General features: G+C 35.0%; 1 protein-coding gene across 4 annotated transcripts in view; it reads right to left on the bottom strand.

Annotated features, from left to right (window-relative positions):
- The window catches only part of USP6NL (USP6 N-terminal like), a 204,716-nt gene that overhangs the window by 72,948 nt on the left and 108,114 nt on the right, over positions 1-23,654 (bottom strand). For 3 of the 4 annotated variants that reach the window (XM_020999670.2, XM_020999671.2, XM_020999669.2), the window contains 3 exons: positions 21,460-21,527; positions 15,702-15,784; positions 12,188-12,227 (listed from right to left, as the gene is read on the bottom strand). In XM_020999670.2, coding sequence (XP_020855329.1) covers positions 12,188-12,227; positions 15,702-15,784; positions 21,460-21,527 — 191 coding nt within the window. Of the gene's footprint in view, positions 1-12,187; positions 12,228-15,701; positions 15,785-21,459; positions 21,528-23,654 lie in introns of those variants that run through there. The other variant, XM_078154821.1, reaches the window with a different exon arrangement.

Genomic DNA, 23,654 nt, shown 5'->3' with positions numbered 1-23,654 from the left:
CACTCTTTAAATAAAGCATTTATTTACATGTGTATGTTTGCTTCAACTAACCACTGATTTTAATTACCTATAAGAAGATAACAGAATAGTTCCTAGATCTATAACTAGTCTTTTCCTATTGACTAAAATATAGTCAATTTCATTTGTTTTTTTAAAATATCATTCTGGCTTAACAATTTTGGTATATGAATGTAATGTAATACTCCATATATACGCATACACACATACATACATACACACACACACACACACACACACACACACACACACACACACACATATATGCTATATAAGAAATGGGAAGCGGGCCGATTTTGGAAAAAACTGGACTTATATGAACTGATGCAAAATGAAGTCAGGAGAACATGGTACACAGTAATATCAACATTGTATGATGATGAACTATAACTGACTTAGCTCTTCTCATCAATAAAACGATCCAAGACAATTCCAAAAGACTCATGATGGAAAATTCTATCCATATCCAGAGAAAGAACTGATGGAGTCTGAATGCAGACTGAAACATATAACTTTAACTTTATTTTTTGTGGGTTTTTTTCCTTTTGTTCTGTTTCTTCTTTCACAACGTGATTAATATGGAAATGTATTTTACATAATTGCACATATATAACCTATCTCAAATTGCTTACTGTCTAAGGGGAGAGGGAGAAAATACGGAGCTCAAAATTTTATTTAAAAAATGAATTTCATACACACATATATAAGACCATACTCCTATCATCTGTTTCTCTGAAGGTGGATAGCATTTTCCTTTATAAGTACAAGTCTTTCCATGTTTTTTCTAAATCAACCAGCTCATCATTTCCTATACCACAGCAATGTTCCAACCCAATCATATCCTAGATTGTCCATGAAAGTTTCCCCCAATTTTCTGCATTCCTTCTGTTCTTGGCTACATAGGTTCTATTTATACAAGAAAACTTTAATTTCAAAAAAATTGAAATTATCCTTTTTACACTTCAACAATGCTCTCACCTTGTAATATAGTTTAAGGTCTGTTACTACTGAATCTACTTCCTTTACATCTTTTTTTCCTGGTTTCTTTGGAGTTCCTGACCTTTTGTTCTTCCAAATGAACTTTTGTTAACACTTTTTCTAACTCAGTAAAATAACTTTTATGTAATTTAATTGGGATGATATTACTCAATATAGTTTAGATTAGTTAGGTAAAATTGTCAAATTAAAAATTATATTGGCTTTACCTACCCACGAACAGTAAATATTACTTCAGTTATTTGGACCTGAGTTTATTTGTATAAAAAGTATTTTATGTTTATGTTCATTTAGCTCCTATGTCTATTTTTGCAGGTATACCCTCAGGTATTTTATACTGTCTAGGTATTTTAAATGATCTAAAACAACACTGAATAATATTGCTGACACATTGTATAGTGTAGTTTCTCTATTTTTCACTTTTGATTCAATCTATTTTAACTCTGAGATCATGATTACTAATCCCTGCTTTTTGTTACATACTAAATTCTACTCCTGCCCTTTATTTTATCTTTGTATCTCTCATTTTTATGTTTCCTGAAAGCAACATGTTGTTGAATTCAATTTTTAATTTTTAATCTGCTATCTGTTTTTGTTTTATTGGTAAATTTGTCCCATTCACATTCTAAGCTACGATAACTTACATATTTTCCTCCCTCCTATTTTTCTTCTCTATCCTTCTCACCCTTTTATCCTATCCTTGCCCTCATATTCCTTAACCTACCCACCCCTGGGACAGTCCCTCCCTTATCCTCGCCCCCCACTTAATCTCCTTGCCCTCTTATTTCTTTCTGAATTTATATACCCTTCTAAATATATGCCATTCCCTCTTTAACCCATTTCTGATGATAGTAAAGTTCCAGTACTATCTGACCTCCCCCAACTAGGCTTCTTCTGTATCAATTTTTCCTTTTATACCTCATTTGTATGAGATAATTACTCCTTTTTGTCTCTCCCCTACAGTTTTTTTAAGAATCACCTCATCATACTCAGTTCAGCCCACACCTTTCTTTCAAACTACCCAAAAAATGATGACAATCATAAGAGTACTGCTAATATTTTCATAAAATACTCCATATTCTCCAGTAGAATGCTTCCTCCATTATGCCCATTTCCTCACTAATCTTCAATGTCTCCCTGTCTAACGTCTGCATTCCTGTTCCTGCAGACACACCCAAATCTTCCCCATCCTTAAAAATCCATCACTAGAGCTAATAATTCCCTCTAGCTACCAACCTTTTTTTTATCCTCACCTTCACAGCTAAACTCACTGAAAAGCTATCTACTCTAGGTATCTCTACTTCCTCTCCTCTCACACTCTTCTAAACCCTTTATGGCTTTGGACCTGACGATTCAACTGAAACTTCTCTCTCCAATGTTACCAAAGATTTCTTAATTGTCAAATCTGGTGGCTTTTTTTCTCAGTCCTCATCCTTCTTCATCTATCCGTTGCCATCTACACTATTCATCACTTTCTTCTAGATACTATCTCCTCTCTGGGTTTTAAATTGGTTTCCTTGAATTAAGCCTCTTCCTACTCCAATCCATCCTCCACTTAGGTACTAAAGTGATCTTCCTGAAGCACAGATGTGATCATGCCATACACTCCCCAATCTCCCAACTCCAACTCAATAAACTCTAGTAGCTCCCTACTGAGGCAACCGGTGCTCAATGGATGGTGTCACACCCTGGGCAAGTCACTTAACCTCTGACTGCCTGACAAAAGGACCCAATGGATCCACTGGAGAAGAAAATGGCAAACCACCCCAGCACCTTTGCCAAGAAATCCCCATGGACAGTACTGGTGTACTATGGCCCACAGGGTCACAGAGTCAGATATGACTGAACAGCTTAATAACAACAACAAGCTCCCTGTTACCTCCAGGGTCAAATATCAAATCCTGTTTTGCTTTTAAAGTCCTTCTAAATATGGTTCCTTCCTTTATTTCCAATCTTCTAATCTTTTAGTTCCCTCCACATATTTTGTGATTCAGTGATACTGACCTACTTAATGAGTTCCACAGGAGATCCTCCATCTCCTGACATGATGTCTTTTCAATGACCATCCCCTATGCTCATAATATTTTCCATTCCTCACCTCTGTCTCTTGGTTTCATCCAAAACTCAGATCAAATCACACTTTCTGCAAGAGGATTGTCCTGGGTCTTCCCCTACCCACTACTAGAAGGAGCTGATGGTACAGTAAATAAAACACTATATTCAAGAAGACCTGAGTTTAAAACCAGGCTCAGATACTATGTGGCTCTGGGCAAATCATTTAACCTCTTTGACTCAATTTTCTCAACTGTAAAATGGGGATAATGATAACATCTACCTTACAGGGTTGTTTTGAGGATCAAATGATAATATTTGTAAACAGTACTTAGCGCAGTGCCTAACACACAGATACTCTATAAATGCTTACCTTTTCCTACTAGTGCTTTCCCCTTTCAGATTACCACCCATTAATAGTGTATACATCTTGTATGCTTATATGTTCTCTCCCTCCATTAGAATGTAAGCTTCTTGAAGGCAGAGATTATGTTTTTGTCTCTCTAGTATCCCTAGAATTTGCCACAGTGCCTGGTATATATATAATAAGTACTTAATATATGCTTGTTGGATCAGAGCAATTCGTAGCAACACCCACACCGTATCAATGTTCCTATATTTCCAAGACATACTCAAAATGAACTATCCCTATCTTTTGTCATCATTGCTAATTTGCTGGATTTGAGGTGAAACCTCACTGTTTTGTTTTGGGTTTTTTTTAGGGGGAGAGCATTTCTCTTACTATTAAGGATCAGGAACAATTCTTCACATTTTTCATGCTTGACATTTTTCATTTTGAGAACTGCTTGTTCGTATACATTACAGAATGCCTCTTAGTCTTATATATTTGTATGGGTTGGATACCAGGATATTATGGATTTGAGACCCTTATCAAAGATATTTGATTGAAAAGGTTTAAAAAACAACTCAAATAGTTTCCCTTCTTTTCCTAGTTGCAATGATTTTAGATCACGAACTATATTTTCTAACGGTTTTTCTTGTGTCCCCTGCAGACATTAATTTAAAGTTATAAATATCAAAGTAGATACAAAGTTATAAAGATTGAGATAGATACAAAGTTTGAAGTTATAAAGATCAAAGTAAACAATGACACTTTTAGGGCACCTTGTCAAGTTCTTCAGATAACTTAATTTCTTTATAAACAATTTTGGTATTTCAACTGTAGTGGTCTTCAACATACTGCAAGGAGAAGCAACCCAAGAACTCTACTGACACTGCTCTCTTCGGAAATCTCAGTGATGTCAACCGCTAAATCAGATGGCCTTTTCCCAGTTCTCTTCCTTGATCTTTCTGCAGCTGTTGATATTGATGATTACTCCATCACCTTCTAGACATTTTCTAGTTTTCCTAGAAACATCCTCTAGCAGCTTTTGTGACACTCTACTTGCTACTTCTTTAAAAGCTCCTTCTTAGTTTTCTGTTCAGGATCATCATCTGATATAACCACCTGAACACTAGTGTCTAAAAGGCTCTATCTTAGGGATTCTTCACTTTTCTCTCTACATTTTCATTCTTGGTTACTTCAGCCTTACAGGGAATCAATTTTAATTTCTATGTAAATGAATTCCAAATCTATTTATCTAGCCCTTATCTTTCTCTTGAGCTCCAGTCCCACGTCACCAACAGTCTGATTAATGTCTTCATCAGCAAGTCAAACAGGCATCTTAAACTAAAAATGTCAAAAACTGAATTTATCTTCCCCACAAACCTTTCCTTCTTCAACCAAATTGCCTATTTTTGTTGAGGGTACCACTATCTCTCCAGTTACCCAGGCCTATGACCTTAGAATCATTCCTGAGTTGTACCCTCTTACCCATCCAATCCACTACCAGGTCTTGTTGATTGTAACTGCACAATATCTCTATCCTCTATGTCACCTATATCTTTTGCCTATGTCAAATTGTCATTACCTCTCAACTGACCAATATAATAGTCTACTGTAACTGATATCTTTCCTCCCTCTCCCTTCTCCCAAACATCCTCCATACCACCATATGACGCAAAGGATTATAGTGAAGGAAAATGCAGGAAGAAAGTGAAACAAAGTTTCATCAGAGTATACAACAGGCCACCTATAAAAAAATAAGAAACAGTTGAGCAAGGAGTTCAGTAAGAAGATAACAAGCTTGGCAGAGAGGCATGCTTAACGATGAAGGACACTAATCATACTGATATGCTAGGTCTCTCTCCTGACAAAAAAGTAATTTTCTGATTTGAAATAACGCTAATTTTATTCTTCAAAAAAGTTGAGGAACCCAGTAAGAAAAATTCTTTTCTGAATTTGATTATCACCAATAAGGAGAAACTGGCTGCTTAGGACGCTTAGTCATCCTAAGTACCTTGACGGGATTAGTATAGACAGTTCTCACTTCATTAAGTAGACCTTTCAGCAGACCTCTATGTAAAGTGAGTTTTACATAATGTGAATTAAGTACTGTACAGTAAAGTTAACATAGGGTTTGGTTTTTTTCTTTGGATTGTGGATTTCTTTCAGAAAATTTGCATAATGCAACTTTAGGGTAAGTGAGAACTGTTTGTAACTACTCAGTTTTAAAATTTGCCAAAGAAAAGCCTGACATATATCCTAAATCTGGGATGAGCACATTTCAAAGAGTTCAAAGAAATAATAAGGGTAACAGGGAGACATGGCAAGACAGTAGTTTTTCCTAAACAGCTCCAAGGATTATAGTAGGCTGCAAGTTTAATCTGACTCAAGAATTTATCTCACGGGCATTTCTAAGTTCTTTATATTTCCTTTCTTAGAGCTAGAAGAGTCCTTAAAGATCTTTTCTAACTCAATAACAATCATTACAATATTCTCAGATGAGAAAACTGAAGCCCAGAGATTGAGATATTTGGATTTATGTATCTTAAATAGCTTAAGTATAGCCAAATTGAGATTAGAATCCATGCCCCTGGACTTAAAGGCAAAAGTTATTATATTTATTTACTTTGTAGACAAAAATGTTGAAATACTGGATTTATTTCTGACAACAGTATAAAATGGAAGCCAAGCAAGTTAATGCAATCTTGAGCTACATAAAAAGAGACATGATATTCAATTCTGGGTCACATATTTTAAGAAGAGCACTGATGAACTAGAGTTTTCAGAGGAGAATAACTAGGGATGAATGAATGAATAAAAAAAATCATGTGCTTACTACGTACCTAACACCATGCTAAGTACTAAGAATACAAATACAAAAGCAAAAAAGTCCCTGCCCTCAAGGAGTTTATCTTCTAATAGGAGGAGACAAAATGTACAGAGGAGTGGGGGTCAAGGAAGAACATTTTGGTTGAGGAGATTAAAGGGATGGTGAGAGATGCCATAAGGAAAGAAACTGATATACCCTTTCCAAGATCAATGGTACAGTTGATTTGATCATGGTCCTAGAAATGGAGAGTTGTGGTATGGAGACATGGTCCCTAGTCTAGGTGGCAAGGAAGTTGGTAAATAACTGTAAAGTAGGAAGTAGTGAAGAGTCTGAAATTCATGCTACTCTATTTTAAAACTGCAGTTCTGACTGGGCTGAACTCCATAAATTAAGATACCTTCTCCAAGGATAAGCTGATCACCAGAAATCTTATCAAGATGTTTAACTCAATCTTAGATACTCAGCACCTCCCAACTTCTTCAGCTCCTTTTCTCCTCTGATAGGAGGGCTAGAGGGTGGAGCACTAAACTTCATCCAAAGCTTTCCTTTCTAGAAGGCAGAACTTGGACTAGGCAGTTCACATCACTTTCCACCAACAGCTCTTCTTGGTCTGAACTCCACAGAACAAGATATATATACCCTGGGGTCATTATCTGCCTTCCTTTCCAGCTTCCTTTTATGTGTGGTCTTCTCCATTAGACTGTAAATTCCTTGAGGGCAGGGATTGTCTTTTTCTTATTTGTATCCACCACACTTTACTGAATTGAATTACATGAGAATTGGAATATAGACCCTTGGAATCCTAATCCAGTGTCATTTACATTTGGTGCTCTAAGCCATTATAGTCTTTTCCTTGGGTCATCTAGTTTAATGACTTCATTTTAATTTATTTTATTTAATTTATTAATTTATTTTACAAATTTATTTTACAAATACTTATTATCTCTCCCTCTCATTTTCCAACCTCCAACTTAACAACTAAAAAGAATAAAGGGAAAAGAGAAACTCCATAACAACTATGCATAGTGGAACAAGATAAATTCCTACACTGGCCATGTCCAAAAACCTATATCTCATTCTGCCATTAAAAGTTCATCTTTCTGGCAGAAGGTTGTGTGTTTCATCCTTAATGCTCTGGACTTATCATTGTAAATTATATGCCCTCATATGACGGAGGAAATTGAGGCTCAGAGAGTCTTTGTGACTTAATAATATCACACCTTTCCTAAAGAACTAGGCCAGGATTCAAACCCAGGTTTTGTAACTACCTTCTCCATTCTAGCATGTTGTTCTACCTCAAACACATTTTAGAAAGGAATCACACACACACACACACACACACACACACACACACACACACACACACTACTTCCACAGACGTTATCATAGTTAGAGATATGTGTCAAATTTATCAGATAGTAGAGTTCCCTAAATACAGCCCTGCTTAAAATCATGGGGGTTTGAAAAACCCACAGAAATCATCCAATCCCACTCCACTGCTTCAGGCTCAACATATTTGTTCTTATGCAATGGGTTCAGTGTCTCTGTCACTACTTCACTGTATGACTGATCCTATTTTTTAATATATAAACTTAAACCTATTCTTTTAACTTGTTTTCAATCTTCTGTGGGTTAGGAAAATAACTAATTAAGTATGTTAAAATTGTGTATTTAAAGTAAGATTACTTGGCAAAATATTGGAAATTAAGGGGACGCCCATCAATTGGGGAATGGCTGAACAAGCTGTGGTACATGAATATAATGGGATACTATTGTGCAATAAGAAATTATGAGCAGGCAGATTTCAGAAAAAACCTGGAAAGATGTGTAAGAACTGATGCAAAGTAAAATGAGCAGAACCAGGAAAACACTGTACACAGTATTAGCAACACTGTGTGATGATCAGCTATGAATAACTCAGCTCTTCTCAGCAATACAATGATCCAAAACAAGTAACAAAGGACTCACAAAGAAAATGCTATCCACATCCAGATGAAGAACTGATGCACTCTGAATGCAGATCAAAGAATGTTTTTTTCATTTACTTTATTCTTTCTCATGTGTGACTCTTTAGTATACTGGCTTTGTGAGGGCTACACTGCCTGATCAGAGAGCTTTTATGCTTCCTTCTAGGCTCAGGAGACAATATTCTGGCCTCAGCTTTGAAACACCAGCCCTGGGGGCCTATGGTCCTGAGTGGTGAATGTCTTACCTGGCCCACTATTTAAGCAGGCCTTCACTTCACTTATTCCTTTAGACATCCTTGGCTTGTGGGCTCTGCTATTGTCTTCCCCTCTTATCTCCCAATACTGGAACCTTGATTAAATCAACTACACCCCTGTTCTGGCCAATCTACTATGGAACCATTTACCAGCTTTTTCCTTACAAAAAGGAAGGCCCTCCTTGGCCTCCGCTCCCCTAAAGGGAGTCTTCCCCATTACTGAGTAAGTTCCTGAAAGGCAGAGACTGTCTTTATTTTTTACTTGTGTCACCAACACTTGGCACATTGCTTAGAATACACTAAGTGCTTAATAAATGGGCGTTCATTCATTCATTCCATCATAGCAATGTTGTAGGTAGCTGTTGTTGAAGAAAGTTTGACTTGCATATAAATTTGAAGAGTTCCTTTGCACGTGTGTATTTGTGTACACAGAGATAGAGAGACACACAATACCTATGGTCTATTTTTCAAAACTGATCAGTAATTTTCAAATATTTGATATTTCCATGTGTAAGCTATGCAAAGTTTGTTTAACTGCTAACTATAGGAACCATTTTGAATGGTTTTTTTTCCCTTTCTAGGAAAGAGACACTGCCTTAGAACCAAGTTAAAATGATACTCTTCCAACTGCTTTAACAACTCATGTCAACCAGGAGAAAGTCAAGAAAGTGAAAAGACCAGATTCTTTTCACTTTAAATCCTGTTTGGCCCCAGTCTCCAGGACTCAGTCCCTTTTCCCATATTAGCTGCTTGGGGAGAAGTTCATTTTACGTAACTATTAAATATAGAACTTCATACAAAACTAATGACAGGCACTGATGCTCAGCAAGAAAACTGAATTTAACAGCCCACTCTTCTATCACCACTCTCTTATTAAGTTCCCATCTGTCAATTTGTAGAGGTTCTGCTCTTACCCCTAATTAAATACTTTCTACTACTCAGAGCACCAGAGTCAACAGAGAAAATCAGTTTAAAAACATTAACCATAAGAGCTGTCCATCAAAAACTAAATGAACAAGAGCTCATTTCAGCAGCAAAGGGAAATTCTCTCTACGGGAGAGAATAGATGGTAGATAGTAACTAAAACAAAGAAAAAGCAGAAAATGAGACACGACTTTGGTACAAATAAGAGAGAAGAAAATGCATAGGGAAGCCTTTCTGTGCTTCATATCTTACCCAAGTCATATGGCAATATAGTCTAAATTCTTTTAATAATGCATTTATATTACTACTTCTGATCACAAAACTGCTTCTAGTGGTTCAGGGTATATAAGATTGTCCAAATAAACAATAGTCTCACCATATTCAATAAGGGACAGCTATTTGAAGTTGAGAAGATGATCTCAAATCCGTATGCTAACTTTTCAGGGACTGAGGAAGGGTCACCTTTTGACAGAATTCATAGAGACATATTTTGATCTCCCTTCACAGTATGAAAAATAGGCTTAGTACAATCCATGGGAGAAAATGTAGCAATAATACAAGTCATTGTACTACTTATGTTTTGTTTATCATTATAAAGAATAATTCTTCCTCCTTCCCTGCATCACTCTTTCTCTTTTAAAAATTCATGTCAATTCAGTTATCTGTATATATATATAGAAGTAACATGTCAGCAATTTTAAAAGAGTAAAATGTAAGTGATTTACTGTAGGAGCAACATGTCAATAATTTTAAAAAACAGTAAGATACATTCCCATTTGATAGGGCTCAAAGATAAATAGAACACAGGAAAACTCAAACAATTTCATATTAAATGTTTAATGGGAATCTTATTAAAATTACTTACAAAACATAAAATGTATGAGAGCTATGTAACTCTCTGAACATTCTGAATAATGTTTTGCAAAGAGTAGGTACTTAATACATATTTATTCAATGTATGATAAGCTAGAATGAGCCTTGGAGATCTTTTTCTCCAAGCTGCTCATTTTATGAATGAGAAAAAAAAATCCTCAAAAAGACCAAGGTCACACATAGCTGGTGAGTGGCACTGTTAAGCCTGGAACTCAGGGCATATCTATTATTCCATGAAATATACCAAGTCAATATCTAGTTTGGGAACCAATTGTTATTTGATTTAAAGTCTTTAGAAATCAAAGTCATTTAGTTGTGAGAGCACAGAGCATCCTGAAATCCTTCCAACAACAGGAAAGTGCTTCATGAACACAGAATTTTAATGTTGCTACTTCCCAAGCTACTCTTCTAGGAGACAGAATGGGAAGTTACAGGACCATGGTAGAGCAGACTCAAGAATTTTGCTCATTTCCCACAAATAAATCTTATACACTCAATTAGCAATGGGGATATCCCACAGCAATTACTATGACCTCATGGTCTATCTTAGGGGAAGAAAAACTAAAGTAATAAATGAGTACTATATCTATACCTTCCCTCTAAAGTATCTAATGTAAGGTGGATATCCAAAGACCAAGGACACAATCCATTTACATATTGCTGAAGAACCAACAGGTAATAACTATAAGCGTTGATAAAAATGATCAAGAAATTACAGAAACAATGTTCCGCTAAACTAACTGCATATAGTGTAGAACTGTGTATTTAAGTCTGTCTCTTCACCTATCAATTCCTATACATCCTTCAAAGCTATTCTTAAACTGGCAAATTCCCCATTTTTGCCCTCTTTAATTTATCCCAGTTGCTAATGACCTTTCTCCTTAGGTCTCCTATATCACTTTGTTTTGAATGTTCCTAATGTACTTGGGTAATTTTTGCTTAGGCAATGAGGTTAAGTGACTTGCCTGGGGTCACACAGCTAGTAAGTGTCAAGTGTCTGAGGCAGGTCCTCCTGACTCCAAATCCAGAAGCTTTATCCACCTAGCTGCCCCTTGTTTTTGTGCTTTTATCCCCCACTAGTCTATAAACTCTGTATTTTTGTTTCTGTAACCTCATCATTCAGTGTAGTTCCTAGAGCACAGTTAATACTTAGTATTTGTTGACTAAATGAGTGAATTAGAATAAGGACCAGTTCTTATCTACATTTTGTCTTTCTCTTGCAGTGCCTAACACAGTGTTCTTCTCATTAGAGGGTTTTTTTTTTGTTTTGTTGTTGTTAGGGGGGAGGGGGGCACGCAATTGGGGTTAAGTGACTTGCCCGGGGTCACACAGCTAGGAAGTGTCAAGTGTTTGGTCTGAGGCCAGATTTGAACTCAGGTCTGCCTGACATCAGGGCCAGTACCCTATCCACTGCGTCACCTAGCTGCCCCTCTCATTATAGTTTAATAAGGGTTTGTTGAGTCAAAGAACAGATCGTGTATATGATGCATATGTACCTACATATATATTACTTAAACATGTATCTACATATCTACATGTGTATGCAGATCTACATATGTAAGAACAAGACCAACTTCAGCTAAACTTTCAGGTTATGCTTTAGGTCTCAAAGTAAACCTCGCTGCTTTCTCCTAACTCTCCTGTCTTCTGTTAAGATCAGAACATAATTTTTTTCTGACAATAACAATCATATTTTGTTTCCAAGTTCCTATCCCAACTCTTAACATCTTTTAAGGACTGTTCGTTTCCAATTTAATTCATAGGTGATATAATCAAGACTAAATGCTATGATCTTTGAAACTTCCAATAGCAAAGATGCCTTTACATTCTGTGTGACAGATTTGATAACTTTATGCATTATAAGGAAAGATTTTCTAATTAAAGGTGTATGAATAAAAATTACAAACAAATATAGAGTATAACTTACCCTTTCTACTGCTGCATTGGGGTTTGGAAGCTCCTCCTCACTGTGGGAGGGAAAGTATTAATGAGATACAATTTTATGATTTCTTATAATTACACACCTACAGATATACAAGAGATTCACAGCTATTGTTATCACAACCAGGAATAATATACATGTCCATTGTACTCTATATGTCTGGCACCAAAAAGGTAGAGAATAAATGCTTGTTGATTGACTGATTTAGTAGAGATGATCATTTTATTCCATAACTACAACCACTATACATTAGCCTTTTTCATAATTCTTAACCTGGGGCCCATAAACTTTTTACAAAATAGTTCTACTTAAATGTTTTATTCATGTTTATTTTTCTTTGGGGAGGGGAGAGAAGCTGAGAAGCAAGTTTGGGGATGAAGGTACAAAAAAGAAAAATGAGGAACACTTAAAGTGACTACCCCTTCTTCCTAGGTCATAAAGTAATTTCAAGAAATATTTTGATAACTATATTTCTATAGAATTGGTTTCCTTTGTCATCTTATGTATTGTATTTTATGTAGTTAAAAACATTATTCTGAGAAGAGTGTCCACAGGCTTTGCCAGAATACCAAGGGAGTCGATGATACCCAAAAAGTTAAGAACCTATGCTTTAGGTCAAGCAATAAATAGTTACGTTAAATTTACCAAGAGAAGATAAATGTTATATGAGTTGAAAAGAAAACTTCAAATCTTGTCTAATGATCTGAATCTCCTGGACTGAGTAGTAAATGAGAAATATGTTGTTTATTTTAGTTTCTGATTAACTTAGGCGATGTATTTCTTTTACTTTAGGAGAAATATGTTGTTTATTTTAGTTTCTGATTAACTTAGGCGATGTATTTCTTTTACTTTAGGTAACTTAACATCATTTTTTCAATTAAGAATCTTAAAATTAACAAGTGTTAGCATGTCAACAATGTTATATGAAATCTAAACTAATAGTTTCAAAAGAAAAGGTTCTGAAGACTTAGAATCATAAAGTTTTTAACTTAGCTTTTCACAGATTTGCCAAAGGTTTATTGCAATCTAGGTGATCTATTCAAGTTGGCTATCACAATTACATAAATATATATATTACCAAATTGCTAAAATTTTGTTTGCTGAAAATTTTAAATTTAACTTTAGTATAACAAATTTTCGCTTTTAGGTATCGTCTCAGCTTAAAATAATTTCTTTTTTTCCTCCTCTTTTCCTTCTCCCATCTTTTAACTCATGACCTGTTAGGCTGAAAGCACTATCTATAGTTCAATAAAGACTAAGCATCTTTTGTTCAGTAGAATGAATACAGAGTAACTGTATTCTATGAACAACCATTCTAGATATTTACACATGACATCTCTCCATTTCCTAAATATAACTCCTTCAGCAGTGCATTAATCTAAAACAAACCTCCTCATCCCTCAGCACTATACAAAGGCACTTCTGTTTTACCAACAGGCCAGTCTGGTTTCATTTCTTCAATATTCATTTTGTAGCCTGTTGAAGAACTAAAATAGCTGTGTACTGTCATATGTTGGTCTATACTATGGGCTAATTTAAGTTGGAAATATATCAATGAAACAAAGGCTCAACAAGAACTGAAGTAAACAATATCATAGCAGGCAAATAATGTCTCCTCAGTATTGCTGAATAAGCAATATTACATTACCTTGAACAATTCAGTTCAACAAGAATTTATTAAATATCTCTTCCTGTGGAACACTGCTCTAAGCACCGAAGAAGATACAAAGTCTAGTCTCTAGCATTAAAGAATTTACAATTTAGTAAATAGACTAAATAGACCAAAGCTAGAGATATCATATATACACAAATAAATATATATTACATGATGAAACAAATATATATACAAACAATGATAATACAAACAGAACATGATTAGTTAATAGAGAATGTACAGATGTAGGGAAAACTATTCAAGGTTCAAGGGGAGATCACTTTTAAATGAAAGAACTAGGGAAGGCTTGCTATTTTATTAATATCTGTACTTGAGATATCCTTTCCCCTCCAACCAAAAACTGTAACAGATAGTACTCTATCAATGTGGAAGAACAATAAACCAACACAGCAAGGAGACTATTTATAGTCCTTTAGCCAAGAAATTGCCAGAAGCAACATCTAAATTCCTCAGTGAATAAGTTCTACATCTCTAAGTACCCCACAGTGCCACTGGGGAAAAATACGACCTATAATCCTATCTATGAAGTCACCTCCAGAGAAAGTTTTTTACTGAAGTTAGCAATTAAAGTAAAAATCAACAGCTTCATTTAAAGAAATGTAATGAAATATCTAACATTTATAGACTGAAATCCATTTCTTTGCTTCTCTATTTTTATTTTTGCTGCCTACTTATGGAAGCTAATGAAAATTCAATATATTTAAAGAATACAGTTGGAAAGAATGAAAGCTGGTACAACTGTCTCATTCCAGTAAGAGTTTTGAACTCTACTGTCTGAAGTGTGCCTAAGGCAAAGCAATAATCTCTAGCATTAGTAAGATATTCTGAAACACATACTTCAGTGTTAATAGGCTTCTTTCTTACACTAAAAAAAAACACAGGAAAACTATCATTTAAGATATCCAATTTTAAAAGCGCATATTCCTCCAATGTCCAAAACATTTATTAGAGTAAAGCAAAAAACCAATCAAACAACAACCAAAATTAAAACTAAAATAAAAAAAGAAAGAAAAATGTTAAAATTTCTATCAAATCTCAACTCCACTAAAGTCAAATGAAGATGAGTAGGAATAATTAAAAAGTCTCTTCTTCTTTCCCCTCAAAAAGACCCCAACAACACATTTACCTTTAATTTTTAAATTCTTTTTTTTTTGTTTGTTTTTGTTTTTGGCTAGGCAATAGGGTTAAGTGACTTGCCCAGGGTCACACAGCTAGTAAGTGTCAAGTATCTGGTCTGAGACCATATTTGAACTCAGGTCCTTCTGACTCCAGGACTGGTGCTCTATCCACTGCGCCACCTGGTTTCCCCTTAATTTTTAAATTCTTAAGAACACTCTAGGTTCTTTGTACCAGAACCCTTATATGTATAATAAATCTTTAGCTAGCTTTTCCTCAATGTCCATGTAAAGTAGTTTAAAGCAGTTCTTTACAAGGTTCATTCATTTTTCATTAACCTAACAGCAAAACAGCTGAGTGGTAATTATTTTTACAATGTGCAAAATGAATTTTCATAACAATTTTAAAACTAGAATGTTCCTAAATTTATTTCATTTTGAAATATTAGTAATACTCATCAGTTGTATTTAATTTTTTCTCAATACAAGAAAAGGCATATAAAAATTGTTACTCCTGACAGCAATTCATTCAGAAAGGCTAAAACCCCTGGGAACTTTAAAGCTGAAAAGTATAATGACAGACCATATAGAAGTTACTTGGCATATTATTATTGTCACAAGTTATCTTAGAAATAATCCAAAGCAATACCTGCAACAATTGCATAAAAATATTCTTACTAAATAGCTATGTTAAATCTGGGTAACTCACTGTAAAAAGCCAAATCTGTCAGTGACTTTGTAAACAAGGTAATCAGCATCTTCCCAAGGTTCAATTTCTGCACCTTCACGACCCTGAGGTAAGAAAAGAGAAAAAAGTAAATGTTTAAGTAATGATAAACTATATTTTAATAGCATATATTTTCCAGTGTTTACATTTTATAAAATGCTTTCCTTACAATAGCCCTATTAGGTATATAATACCAAATATTATGTAAAAAGGATATTTATTTTACAGATGAGAAGGCTCAGAGAGTCAAATGATGTGCCACAGTGATGCAGCTAATAACTATCAGCTACAGTTCTAGACTAGGTCTTTCCAGCTGTCTTTTCATTACACAATATTACTCATTCAGAAAACCATAAATGTATGTGCTTTGTTATTTTACGTGAGGGACTACTTCCAATGACAACAGTAACAACTGGAGAAAAGAAACATAATCTATCTTATTCATCAAGAACTTCTGTTTTATAAAATTGATTTTCCAAACTTAAAAAAAAATCTGTTTCCATGGCTCTTGAACCAAGATATCAAAGATCAGTAAACGATTCTGCCAATCCATCTATTACTGAGAAGTACACTGAGAAACAAGAAAATCCGGGACATCATTGAGAGGGCTAATAAAACAGAACCTTTTCAAATATAAATTTTATTTAAATATACAAAAATATTTAGAGTTGTTTTTACAAAGGCTTTGCTATATCAGGCAACTTTGGAAGTTTGTGGCAAAAAGTAGCCATCCAAATTAATTTCCAAAATTAAAATTTTTAACCTAAATTTCAAGTTTGAGTTGTTCTTCTTTGGTATATGGAAGTACCAACATAACAATCCCTCTGTGCCTCAGTGGACAATCTTCATGAGCTGCATTCAACCTTTGGTGATGAGTTTTTCTAGTCACTGATTGAACAAGCATCTATCAAATACTTATTGCGTTCTAGGTACTGGGCTAATTACTGGGGATATAAAGAAATCAGCCTGATGCCTAGAATATAATAAGTATCAAAGAACTCACATTCTAATGGAGGAGACAACATTACAATCACTAGATACACAGAAGGTACATACAGAGTAGAGTAAAGGTAAACTGTGTAGGGAAGGCACTAGAAGCTGGAAGGACTGGAAAAGGTTTCCTGCAGAAGGGTAGGCTTGGAACTAAGTCTGGAAAGCTAAAAGGCAGAGGTGAGGGGGTCAAGCATTGCACAGCTAGTTAGGTTGGCCTTCAAACAACACATAGATACAGTTTCTGTTCCTGTTCTTAAATTCTACCCCACTTTGCAGGGCCTGTTAAAATTTGCCTTCCACTCCTAAATTACCTCCCCATCACCATGAGGCATTACTACTGTAATGGAGGAGAGATGACAATAACTAGGTATATTACTACTGTAATGCCTCATGGCCAATTTTAGTAGAACTATTCTTAACTTTGAAAAAATTTATTCTTAATCTGTCATAGTCTGAATTTGTTCTTTTGTAGTCTCAAAATATGTAGAATATTTGGAAAGTCCAGAGTTATCATGGAGTCTTCTTATAAATATCACTGATGATGTTCTGTCATTTCAGTTAAGTCTGACTCTATGACTCCTTTTTTGAGATTTTCTTGGCAAAGATAATGGAGTTTGCCATTTCCTTCTCCAGCTCATTTTACAGATGAGGAAACTGAGGCAAACAGGGTTAAATGACTTGCCCAGAAGTCACACAGCTAGTGTCTGAAGCCAGATTTGAGCTCACAATGATGACTCTTCCTAATTCCAGGCCTGGCACTTTATCCACTGTGCCATTTAGCTGCCCTACGAATATCATTCCCTAATCATTCATTCTAAGGTTTAAAAAATAAACAAATCAGGAATAACAGGCTTTGCTAAGTAATTTGAACAATCTGCTTTGTATCTATGAAGAGTTTGTAAGAAAAGAAGTTAAACAAGGAGAGGTAGAATATATAGTCTATAATAAGAATCAGAATGTTTATAGTTAACTTTGTGCTTAAACATTAGAACACTTAGTATATAATAATCAGCTGTCTTTAAATTGCAGTAAGAAAAACCTAAGTTAAACATGGAGAAGAATACAAAGGGCTTTAGAGATAGTAGCACTTTCACTACACATGAGACAGTATCACGTACAAGAAAAAAACATATCTAAATGATATATAAAAATAGGAGAATGTCTTTTTCCCTCAAAAGACTAGAATAGGTAGAATAAGAGCAACAAGAATTTGTAACCTGTTTATCACTCAACCAAAAACCACATTTATTAGTAAATACTGTTAACAGTAGTAGCAGAGAGCTTCCACTTTTCCCTCCTCCTAAACTCACACCTCTTAGATGCCTTCTGGGACCATCTCTTCATCCTTGTCTCTCATAATGAAGTGGCCCTTCTCGCTAAGGCAAATACCTCTATATGCACAAGTGATCTGATTCTATGTAGTACTGTCTAGAAGATCATTCCCGTTATCATCTCCATTACCTTGCTTATCTTGAATTTTTCCCAGTCTAACTGGCTATCTCTACAAACATGTCTATGTCTTCTCCATTCTCCAAAAACCCTCACTTGATCCATTCATCTTCAGTAACTATCAACCTATATTTCTCCTTCCATTTGTGGCTAAAGTCATGGAAAAGGCAATCTATAATAGGTGCCTTCATTTCCTTTCCTGTAACTCCCTTAACCCTCTAAAGCATGGCTTCCAACCTCATCATTCTCTCCAAAGTTATTTAATTGTTAAATCTAATGGCCTTTTTTCAAACCTCACCCTTCTTGACCACCATCTTTTCCCTGACACTCTCTTTTCTGTAAGTCTTCATGACAGTGCTCTATCTTGGTTCCCTCCTACCTAACTACTCCTTTCTCTGACTCCTTTGTGGGATCTTGATCCCAGTCATGCTCACTGTACCTTGAGTATCTCACAGGGCACTGTCTTGGAAACTCTTCAATTCTCCCTTTATTCTATTTCACTTGAGAATTTCATGTGCTCCCGTGGACTCAATGATCATCTCTATGCTGATGATCCTCATGTTTACTTATCTAGCCCTAATCACTCTGCAGACCTCCAGTCTCTCATCTCCAACTGCCTACCAGACATCTCAAACAAATATTATCTTTCCTCCCAAATCCTTCCCTCTTCTTAAGTTCTCTGTTACTATTGTACCATCATCCTCCCAGGCACTTGGGCTCACAACCTAGGTGTCATCCTCAACTTCTCAACTCTCTCTCTCATCTCCTACATCCCATTTGCTACCAAGGCCTATCAATTCTACCCTTATACCATTGCTCATATGTGTCTTCTCTTCTCAGACATTGCCACCACCATGATGCAAGCCCTCATCAACACGCAACAAGTATTGAAATAGCCTTCTAGTTGTTCTCTCCCAACTTCAGTTCATCCTCTACTCAGCAGTCAAAGTGATCTTCCTAAAGCACAAATACCAGTGGCTCTCTATCACTTCCAAATATGAAATCCTCTGTTTGGTATTCAAAGCCCTTTATAACATACTCCCCTCCTACTGGCAGTCTTTTTAAATCTTACTCCTTGCCATGTACTTTTCCATCCAGTAATAATGACCTCCTTGCAGTTCCACAAACAAGACTTCTAATCTTTTCATTCTAGTCATTTTCTCTGGCTGTCCCCCATGCCTGGAATGCTTTTTCTCAGTTGAAAATCCTACTTTCTCCAGGAAGCTTTTCCTAATTTCCCTTAATCCTAGTGCCTTCTGTTTGTATGCCATCTCTTTCATTAGACTTGAAAGCTGGGATTGTACCTTTCTTTGAAGCCCTAGTGCTTAACATAGTGCCTGGCACATAGTAGGCACTTTCTTACTGATTGGTGGAATGTATATAGTACTTTAAGATTTGTTAAGTACTTTATATTATCTCACAATTTCTAAATACTTATTTTCTGTTAGAATGTAATACTCTTTGAAGGCAGGGACTGTTACCTCTTGTCTTTGTATACTAGCACTTGTCATTTATCCTTAGTGCCTGACATATACTAACTTGTTGATTCTCTGGTTAAGGTCAGCAATCAACTAGTAAAGGAGGTAAGTATAAGAAGCATAATATTATACTCCTAACTGTAAACATTAAATAAGAAGTGATAAAATACAGTTTTAAAATGTGAACTGGCTGCTAATGTGAGCAAATAAAAGTAAACAAAAAACATTTATTTACCTATCATCTCTAATAACACTAAAACTATTGAAAGTAAAGTAAAACCTATTTCAAAAGCATTATGGGTGAAAATTACATGAGAAATAAATGTTGGAATAGAAACATGGAATGGTTGTTAGTGTTCAGATAAAAGATCTTCATAATAGGAAGGGCAATGTAAATACTCAAGGGGACACAGAGGATGATAGGACTTAAAGCTGGAAGCAGCTCTAACAATCATTTATTCTAACACCCTCATTTTAGCAGATGAAGAAAATGAGTCACAGAAAGGCTTTGACTTCACAGATCCTCTGACTTCAAATCCAGTGTTTTTTCCAATATAGCACAATGTCACAAATAAAAGAATTCCCTTTTTGAAGGAGATGTTGAACTCTTTCCCTAGGAGAAAATTTAAGCGATTCAGGCATATTCCACCTTACAGACACCCTACTCTTAATCAACTAGTATATTTTAATATTTGATGCTCAAATCTCATTTTCTTTACCATTGTAATTCCCACTATCATTTTTGTGAGAGCTGTTACTATTCAAGTGCAAATGCTTGCCACCCAGGCTCCTGGAGTACCATGACATCTGCAACCACTGTTCTCCTCTCCAATATTATAAAGTTACTTAATGTCTCAGTACCCCAGATAACTCTCCAAGATGAGCAGCACAGCTGTATCATTAGGGTGTAAGCCCCTCATAAGTAGGAATGGATTCATTCTTTCTATCTGTATCTTCAGCAGCAACTGAACTAGTAGCTGGCTTTAAGAAATGCTTGCTGATTGACTGACTGAAATGAGTGAAATTCCTCAACAACTTCAACAGCAATGCAAACACGGGTTTGGACCAAACAGAATAAATAACAAACAGAAATGCAAAAGGGAATAAAGATGAACAGCCATGAATTTTAGTGCATATATGTAATGATTATTAGCAAGATGATATTAATGAAAAACATACATTAGCAAATTATACATTATTGTCTACATAATTATCCATTATATTGTATAATTATGTAACAATTATGTTTTAAACACAGCTGTACAGAATATGCATACATTATTGTACATATAATCAATCACACATTAGTTTAAAAAAATTCTTATTTTTAAAAAAGCAAAATTTTTCACTTAAAAGTTTTTTTTAAATACCCAAAACAAAAAATGGATACAATACAATGTATGAAAAGCAGCCATAGCATAGAAGATAGAAAACTGGTCCACAGCCAAGAAGACCTGGATTCAAGTTTTGCCTGTGGTACTATTATGTTACCCCGAGTAAATTCATTTTAGCTCTCAGTGTCACCAGGCAGCTCTCTCAGCCTAAACTGCAGAGCATGTGCCAATCTGCATTGGTGAAGAAAGTTTCCTTAACAGGAGAACATTATATCAATGAAGATTTAAAAGCAAAAAACCCCCATTATATATGAACTATAGAAACAACAAAGAAAAAAGGCAATCTCAATGTTTTACTTAATAATCTCATTGTTTACTTGAAATAAACTGTTCTTGTAATTTAAGCTCTCTAGGCCAATGTATTTCTATTTTTAACCTTTTGATAAAATTGAACTTACACACAAAAAAGAAAATACAGATACTTACTCGGTCATATTTGGCAACTATTTCAGCCCGTTCTTGGGCAAGTTTAACCTCTGCATCCTGCTCCGAATCTGTAGAGTTGAAATGCTGTAGTTATTACAAAGAAAACAAATATTCCCTTGAAGAATTAGAGACATAATTTTAAAATAACAAAGAAAATAATACAATCTGAATAGCAAAAGAGAACATCAGGACTGTAAGTCACAACAAATGCTAAATAGTATAAAACAGCTTATGATTAGAATCAGTTCAATGGGAATAATGTAATATTTTTTGTTTCCAAAATACTTATTATAAGAAATTCACAAGAAAAAAAAAACCAAGAATATGGTAAATGGTATCCAGAAGGGTCAATTATAGGTCCTGTTTCATTGTGTTATACATATAAACATATACACACATACATAGACTGACCCCTCCCACAAATGTGTGTATACATAAACATATATACAAAAATAAATGTACATGTAAAATATATGTGCAAATATATATAAATCAAGCATTTTAAAAATAAAATAGAATTCAATATTGCTTTTGAATCTAATTCGGGAAGATGAGAACAAAATCCAAAATAACCTTCACAAATTAAGACAATCATAAAATCTCAGAATTTTAGAGTTGGTAAAGTACTCAGCAGCTATCTAGTCCAAACCATTCTGGAAAAAGAATCCTCACTCGACAAATAGTCATCTGGCCCCCGAAGACCTCCAATAAATGATAACTCCAGTGACAGCCCATTTCACTTTTATTCATTTTTATTTATTAAGAAATTTTTTCTACCCACCAAACTTAAATTTTCTTCTTTTCAACTTCTACCTACTAACCCTCATTCAGTCCCTAATGGCTAACTGGAACAAAGCAAATCTCTCTTCTACAGGATCACTCTACAAAAGACAGCTATCAAATATCTTTCAAATTTTTTCCAGGTGCATCCCAGCTCTTTCAAACAATCTTTGTGTCATGGACTCAAGAGTCCTTCACCATCCTAGTTGCCTTCTTTTATATGCTTTTTAATTTATTAACTTCCTTGCCAAATTGTGACACACAGGTATTGCAACAGTGATATTTCCAACAAAATAGAATAAAATCCAAGATAGAGTTCAAGGCTGGGACAGACACACACATACATACTACACATACACACACACACACACACAATACTGGCATAAGGTCTTAAAAGACTATTTGATACAGGTAACAGAAGAAAAATACATGAAGGTACATTAAAAATTCACCAAAAGTATAATATGAATAAAAAAGATAAAGCCAGCATAAAAACCAAGAACAAACAATGACAATAATGGGCATATAATAAATGAGGACTGGGAATTACGTCCATTATAAAGTATGTTTCCAATTTTGCTTCTACTGGATAAATAAATCAACAGTTATTAAGCTCTCTATGTGTTAACTATGTAGAAACTACAGAGAACTGAAAAATAAACAAAACTGACCAATGAAAAATGTGTATTTTTAAAGGAATTGGGGTCTGCCCATCCAAGAAATAGAATAAGGGATAATAAATACAATGTCATAGCTTTTTATGAAGAAAATGAACTGAACAGAATGAAAGGCAACATGGCATAAGTGGAAAGTATGCTCCTCTTATAATCAGGAAGACTCAGTTTCTAAATTCCATCCCTATATTTACCAATCCGTTAACCTTGGGGAAGAACCAAGATCTTCTCCCAGCTACTGTTTTTTTCACTTGTAAAATAAGGACAAGGATACCTTTAGATCTAGCCTCCAGGTTCTCCACCCCTTGATTTTTAATGCCAATCTCCTTAGATAGATAATTAGTCTCAAATGTGATACAATCCTTAAAGTGCTATGTAAATAGCTATTTAACAGACTATATAGGTCAGCTCTTTGAGGATAGGAACAGATTAATTTCTGTCTTTGTATCCCCAGTGCCCAGCATTGTACCTAAGACAATGAGAAAGCATTTAATAAATACTTCTAAGTCACAGCAAATGATATGAAGTAGTAATTGAAATATCCATTCCCTTTAACCCAAACTTCTTTATGCTAGGCATATACCCCAAAGGAGTTTAAAAATAGAAAGATCCTGTACACATCAAAAATTTATAGCAAGACTTTTTGGTACTAAAGAACTAGATAAAGGTAGATGCCACCTATAGACTGCGGAATGTCTAAATAAAATTTGGTACATCAATATAATGGAATAATACTGTGCC

This window comes from Phascolarctos cinereus, unplaced genomic scaffold (genome assembly GCF_003287225.1).
Source record: "Phascolarctos cinereus isolate Bilbo 61053 unplaced genomic scaffold, phaCin_HiC Scaffold_1;HRSCAF=81, whole genome shotgun sequence".
NCBI classification, from domain to species: domain Eukaryota; kingdom Metazoa; phylum Chordata; class Mammalia; order Diprotodontia; family Phascolarctidae; genus Phascolarctos; species Phascolarctos cinereus.
This window is presented reverse-complemented; position numbering and strand designations above follow the sequence as displayed.